At 42.8% G+C, this 7,056-nt stretch overlaps 1 protein-coding gene across 1 annotated transcript in view; it reads right to left on the minus strand.

The window, feature by feature from the left end:
- Positions 1-493: 493 nt before the first annotated feature.
- The window catches only part of ca4a (carbonic anhydrase 4a), an 8,426-nt gene continuing 1,863 nt past the window's right edge, over positions 494-7,056 (minus strand). Inside the window, exons 2-8 of the mRNA XM_023418200.2 lie at positions 5,026-5,070; positions 3,972-4,136; positions 3,718-3,863; positions 2,873-2,965; positions 2,694-2,760; positions 2,442-2,605; positions 494-2,304 (exon numbers count right to left, since the gene is read on the minus strand). Of these exons, the coding sequence (XP_023273968.1) occupies positions 2,125-2,304; positions 2,442-2,605; positions 2,694-2,760; positions 2,873-2,965; positions 3,718-3,863; positions 3,972-4,136; positions 5,026-5,070 (860 nt within the window). The 3' untranslated portion in view covers positions 494-2,124. The remainder of the gene's footprint in view (positions 2,305-2,441; positions 2,606-2,693; positions 2,761-2,872; positions 2,966-3,717; positions 3,864-3,971; positions 4,137-5,025; positions 5,071-7,056) is intronic.

The raw sequence follows: 7,056 nt of genomic DNA on the forward strand, positions 1-7,056 counted from the left end.
GGGGGGGCTAAAGAAGGGAGGAGGGGGATGAAAAATAACTTGAAAGGGGAAGAAGTTTGAAAATGCACCTGCAAACTGTGTCAGAGGCAGCTGGTCTGCTGCATTTTAGTGTGTTTGTGGGACTCCTGAAGCTTTGATAGTGAGCCGTGTCTGATACAACATTCTCCTGTTCAGTTATGTGTGTGTGTGTGTGTGTGTGTGTGTGTAACTCGGGCCTCTATAACATCAAGAACAAGTCAATTAGAAAAGGATTAACGGATTGGGAGCCGTGCGTGTTCTCGGGCTCTCAGGGCAGACAGAGGGGGGGGAACCCGGACAGGAGAGCGAGCGGCTCCTCTGTGCGTCTGAGCGAGCAGACGAACAACGGAGCCGACGCAGCGTGTTTTCTTAGATCAGTTTTCACAGTGCAGAGATGCGGGGGCAGGACGACGCTGAGGCCAAACGCTGCTGTGATCGCTGGTTCAAGTCGCTTGGAAGCAGAAGAGACGCCCGATAAAAAGGCATGTAGGTAGTTTATTGTTCAGTTGGAACACATTCTCCATATTATTTTCAAGCATTACAACCTGACAATCTCATACACTGGAACATCATGAGTAAACTCGATTGGTCATGAACAACTTGATGCTTCATATGCGCATTCAGTACTATATAAACTTTGCAATACATAAATAACAATAACTGTGCGTCTCATATCAATATACACATTCAATACATAAATACATGTGTACAATGACACAGCATAGAAATATAACTTGATGCCTTGTGAAACAATGGAAAATACACAGATTCCTTGCTCGATCATCACAGTAACTCTTGCTGGAAAATTGCACAGATCTCTCACTAGAATACATGACGAGTCCTCCTGAATAAATGAGTGAGAACTCAGTGGGGTGTAATTCACAGTTGATAACATTCAGTGCATCCGACACCCTGTAATACAAGCCATGAACACAGTCACATGTTCTCAAGACAAGCTCACTCAACTTCACAGGTCAACGATGGGAATGGAGTGACGTTGGTGTGTGTGTGTGTGTGTGTGTGTGTGTGTGTGTGTGTGTGTGTGTGTGTGTGTGTGTGTGTGTGAATTTGGCAAGCCTTGTACATGTAGCTCAGAATAATAAACATCTGGAACATCGAGACATGCGTATCCATGCGCGTGTTTGAGAGAAATAGTGGCGCTGGTTTGAAAAGAGAAGTGACACCGTAGCTGCTGGTTGATTCTGAAAAGTGTTGCCGTCTCCTCGCGCTGCTGATGCTCCTTCTTCCCTGAGACGTCACTCACTTTGTGTTCCACTATTAGCATTAGCATCTCTGAAGTTTCATCTTTCTCGTCTCCGGTGTCAGTCGCTTCTGACTCCGGGAGGAAAGAGGCTGCGGCTCTGCTCTCGGAGCCGCACGCCTCCCTCCCTTTTCCGAACCAACTGCTGATAGAGTGGCTGCCAGGGGTTCACCTGAAGGCCGCGCCGTGTGCTGCTGGACTTTGAGAGAAAAGCCAAACTGCTGACTCCTTTGACCGCTGGCTTTGAAATGGAGCCTGTTTTTATGACTCAGTTCTGTTATTAATAGCTCCACGCTGTTCACATGCCCCATTGAGAACAAACACATCACGTGCCGGGTCATGGGCCTGGCAGCGGCGCTCAGAGCGCAAACCATCGGCAACTCACTCTGACATTAGTGGAGACTAAATTTACCTGACATTGGACAAGGTGGGTGAGGTTTGGAGTGATGTGTGTGAAGTGTGTGTGCGTGCTGGTGTTTATTAGATAATACTGTGAAAAATTGGGGCATGTCTAAAGGGTCTAGTGATGAATTCAGCTGTCACTTTGAGTGCTTGGTTCCTGCTTTATGGCACATTCATAAAGTTGAATTAAGACCTACTTCTTCAATACGCATGCATGAATGCTGATCAAACCCTCACGGCGCCTTTCGTAAGGCGTTTCTTGAACGCCTTTGTCATCTGCGTCGTAAGGGAAGAACACCAGGTGAGTCGTGCCTGCACTACGATGTCGACGATCATCTTAGCGACCATGCAATGACGAAGTTACAAACCGGGGGTTCAGCTGAAGAGTGATGCAGAACTTATTGTGTTCATGGACGTTGCAGTGCAGCACGGGATGCTTCGCTCTAGTTGGGTTGGGACAGTCCCAACGCCGCGGCCATGGCTGCAGCAAGGAGGGCGGAGCTGGCCAGGATCAACGCACTTCCCGACCGGAACACTTGCCGGCCGTTCAGGGGCTGGACCGGCCTGAAAGTGCCCACCATCGGCTTTCCATCGTGGAACTTGAGGTCGGAAAACGCCTTCAGCTGGAGGAACGCAGGTAAATACAAAGTTAGTTTCCTTGAGGTGAGCAGCTCAAAGACGAGATATTTAAAAAATAAAATAAAATAAAAAAGCACAATTCACTTGTAACCCTTTAAATGTTCGGGTCCTTTATCCTAACCTGTTCCATGCTCAGAGGGATGGGATTCTCAAACAAAGTCCAGATCACAGCCTCGGTGCAGCCGGGGGTGGTCAGAGAGCCCTTGTAGCGGTAGAAGGAGGTCAGATTCTGCTCAGACGGGATCAGCTGTGTCAGGGAGACTTCAGAAAAAGACGTGTTGGCATCTGAAAACAGAAAAAGCCACAGGTGAAACGTCAGCAACAATATCACGCGGCCGTGTTTTCCCCTTACTTATATTGAGCTTAGACCTACTTGTAGCCTTGATTTTTTGCAGAGCGTTGATGATGGGCTCGTACTTTCGGTTTCCACTGTTGGATCTCTGCAAATGGAAAAGAGAAAAAAACATTTCAGCACTTTCTTTTCAGCTTGAGCTCTGTTGTATAATTGTGCTGTTAGTTGGATTTCAGCAGCACAGAATCAAAAATGGTTACCTCATAGAAAAACCCAAGGACTGCAACTCCTTCTGGGTCTGATAGTGCTGTTGTCAGATCAGTGTAATCCTGCTTCATGTGAACAATGTGCAGCTGTTGATAAAATATCACCAAAGATGAGTCAACTTATGTTTCACAAAATGATAAAAATGATCAAATTATCAACACAAAGACTGAACCCATCAATACATTGATCAAATGAATAAGTATTGTCTGTGCATCCAATACCTGATAAAGCTTGTTTGTCTGTCTATAGGCGCCATTGTTTTCTGGAAAACTCATCAGTGAGCCACACTGTTACACTGACCGACATGTTTCTTCATTATAATGAACATGTGCACTGTAGTTTGTTTTGAGTCACTCCTCTCTAAGCCGTCCTTCTGCCATAAATACTCACTAACGTGTCAAATCCGCTGCTGAAAATAGTCCCCGACAAATACACCATTTACTGCTGTTTGAGTAACATTTGCTTAAACTACGGTGTCCAGTTGTTTTAACACAGTGTTGAGCCTTTTTCTAAAAATGAAAGTATATATTTGTGATTTACATCTTCAGTGGGAACAATTGGGGTTGAGCTGAGAGGTGGCTGCAGGATATTCACATACATGTTGGAAAAGTTTATTTTATAAAGAAAAATCAGCCATTTTTTTGATTTGATAACTGAAATTATTGTTGCGTTACTGTTTCTTACAGTAAATGAAAAACATGATTTAAAGCTTCTACTTTATATTTGTCTATTTGATGTCTTTAGTGTTACAGACCTTCCCTCCATGTGATCCAGATCAGCATATCAGTTATTTCTCACAGTGACACTTCACCATGTTAGTGTAATGAGTTTAACATACCTCCATGGGATACTGCTCTCCATCGATGGTATGTTCGGAGCCAGGCCCTCCATTAGTGCCCCAGTGGAGGTGGAACTGAACGGCCTTGTAGGTGGTCGGCAGGCCTCCACCTGAGATGGTGCTGACATGAGGAACTCCTACCTGAACTGGTGGACACACACACACACACACACACACACATCAGACGTAAAGAGTTAAAACAACAGCTTCAAATCACCAGTGGCTGTTGGATGTTTAACAGAAAATCCACTCACCAGAGTGTCCGTTGTTCTTGATTGTGCCTTTAAAGATCTGCTGGTAGTTTGTGAACTGGAAAGGCGTCAGACGCTCATCTTTCAAAGCCTTCCTGGTGACGACGTTGATGGGCGACTGGGATTTTCCTGCACAGGCGTTGTTGGCGTGGTTCCACTTCTCTGGTGCTATAACAAGAAGACACCAGTTGGACTGATTGCTTTCTGTTCAAGGGCCTCTGATAAATTTCCTTCTGGTTTTAGACTCAAGTTTATCCTGTAGAACTTACTTTGGCTTTTCTTACAGACAGCAAGATGATTTGATCTCTCTGAGAGTGAGTGTATGACTGTAAATCCTCAATTACACAATTCACACATGGAGCACCACAGGGATCAGTACTGGTTCCTTTACAATTCTTCATGTACATGTTACAGCTGATGCTGGTGATTCTCAGCTCTACGTGATCTTCAATTCAAGTGATATGATGCAACTCAGCGAACTACAGTGCGCTTGTACACATGAACGGGTTCTCTCAGACATTCCTTTAGTTACACTGCCACAGATTAAAAGTTATTAGCATCACACTTCAGTTGTCCTTGTCTTCAAACGTTAAGCCTCATTGCACAAATCTGTGTCACATTTCATAACACGCTTAACTTTGATCACGATGTTAACTTTGCTGTTCAATCGCGACTATTTAACTTCTTCAAAACATTCTCAAAATCTGAACTTGGAATATACTCCATGCTTTTATTACGTCCCGATTAGATTACTGTAAACGTATATATTCCTGTCTGAGTGGGTGCAACCTATCCAGACTTCAGCTGGTTCAGCTGAAGGTTGCATCAGCAAAACTACACACAGGATAGAAGAACATCTATAAATCAGAGGAGACCAGGCTTAATATCACTTTTCATGTTATTCTGTGCTTCTCCTCTTTTAAGTTGCTCCTTATTTTGATTTGAACATATGCATGTTAGTCACTTTAAATCTGTTGGTTTTGTCTTTTGTGAAGCATTTTGAATAAAGTTATTATTATTCTATTTTAAAGAAAATGTTGTTATTAAATAAACTTACTGTTGCACTGATGATCACAGGTAAACTGGGTCTGATAGCACCAATCTGAAACACAGAGAGTAAAAGGTTTTCATTGACAAAGTACTGACAGTCATGGAGCGCTGTCAACAGTAAATAAAGATCTCACACACACACGCACGCACACACACACACTGACAAACACACGCGTGTTTGTGTGGCTGGCAACCATTCAGCTAGATTTTATGTGTATTTACAAATGTACCATTTTATTAATAGTTTATTATTTTTTTCATTTCTGCAAACAGTGAATTGTTCTCCCAGAGGTTTAAGTCAACACCACAGAGAAAGCCCTAACACACAGGAACTGTCTTCCTTTTCACAACACGCTGGTGTTTGTGCTTTATCTTTCCGTGCTATCAGAATAAACACAGAGCCAATCTTTTGCATCAGCGAAGTCCCGTTCTCACATGTTTGTCTGAGGGTTTATTAATATTTCACAATTGGTTTGCATGTTTCCACCCCATACTCAGAGACAAATATCTGCAGCTATCTCTCAAATCAAATATTTATGAAAAACACACATACCATTGAAAAAATACGGGGTGGGTCGCCTGCTCTGTTATTAGAACTGTATGAGGACCTCTCCTGGTGTTTGTGAAGGAAGTCAGTGCTTGCTTTCTTTGCCATGTTGGTAAGTCTTTTCCTCCTGCTCTGGCATGATAATGGGTACTGAAAATAAACGAAGCAGGGGGGCAAACATTTGCAGGGGGGGTGGGTGGGTTTCAGATTGTATCCACTGGTGCCATCACGCTGGTCCCAGCAAATAAAATGACGTTTCCTTTTTGTATTTATTTATTAATGCAGTTTTGTTGCAGGACGTCCGTGTGTGTGAGTAGAGCATGAGCAAGCAGAAGAGAAAAACGAGCGACTCTCTGTCACTGCAGTCTGATGCTGAGGGTATGAAAGGATTAGGATCAATTTCAATCCTTGACTCTGATTTGTAAAGTCACTTTCTGTCCTCAGAGATCTGCACTGAGGCTGCAGCTAAAATCAGCTTTATCAGAGGAACATTCAGGACGTCGTGTGAGTCCTCCAGACATGAGATTCATCCGTTACATCTGTTATCTGTGATAATGATATAATGATGTCAGTCATCACTCGTGACCTTGATGATCATATGTGACAAAATCCCTCACAGTAAAAGTTTTAATTTTAATTAAAAATTTAAAATACTTCACTAGAGTGTTTCCATTTAATGCCACTTTATACTTCAACTCCACAGTGATTCAGACGGAAAATATTGAACCTTTCAATTTATTCCTCAGCTACAGTTACTTGTTACTAAATGAAGATTTTCCATATAAAGCATGTGATCAGTTTATAGAGTATGATGTAGTGTTTTAAACTCTATAATCTGACAGTATTATAAAGTGTATAGTAATAATAATAGTAATAATAGTTTCACCTCCACCAACTACAACAGTATAAACAGAAGAAATAAATTATAACATGATCTATTCTTGTGCACTTTTACTTTTAATAATACTTACTTTTTTAAAGAATATTTTTATAATAATACAGGACTTTTATTTGTATGAGTATTTTTACAGTGTTGGTAGTTTTACTTCTGTAAAGAATCTGAAAACTTCCTCCCTCACAGTCAGTGAGTAGAAATATCTTTTTTTTTATGGCTCACAGTCGCGTGTCCTCATCTCAGCCAATCAGATTTCTGTCCGCGAAGTTCTTGACCAGTCGACGCTTGTCTTTGATCTTTTGAGCGAACGAACAATATGAATGAGTTTCGATTGATCTCTGTGGACACAGTGAGGAAACGGCCAACAGGAAAACAAAAGGCAGCGAGAGGAAAACAAATATGCCACGCCCACACCCGCCGGCACGTCGACCAGAGCTGGAAACGTAAAGTGAATGCACGCTGACGCGGGAACGGAGCTTTTCATGCCATTGTGTTGAGTGCACCATGTAGAGCTAGACATAAACTGAGCAGCAGCTCACACACACACGGATTAAAGGGAGAGGGCAGAGAGAGACTCTGCCAGGCCCCGGACCCCC

The sequence above is a fragment of the Seriola lalandi genome, unplaced genomic scaffold (genome assembly GCF_002814215.2).
Source record: "Seriola lalandi dorsalis isolate HSWRI2012SDOR001 ecotype SW California unplaced genomic scaffold, Sedor1 jcf7180002054581, whole genome shotgun sequence".
NCBI lineage: Eukaryota > Metazoa > Chordata > Actinopteri > Carangiformes > Carangidae > Seriola > Seriola lalandi.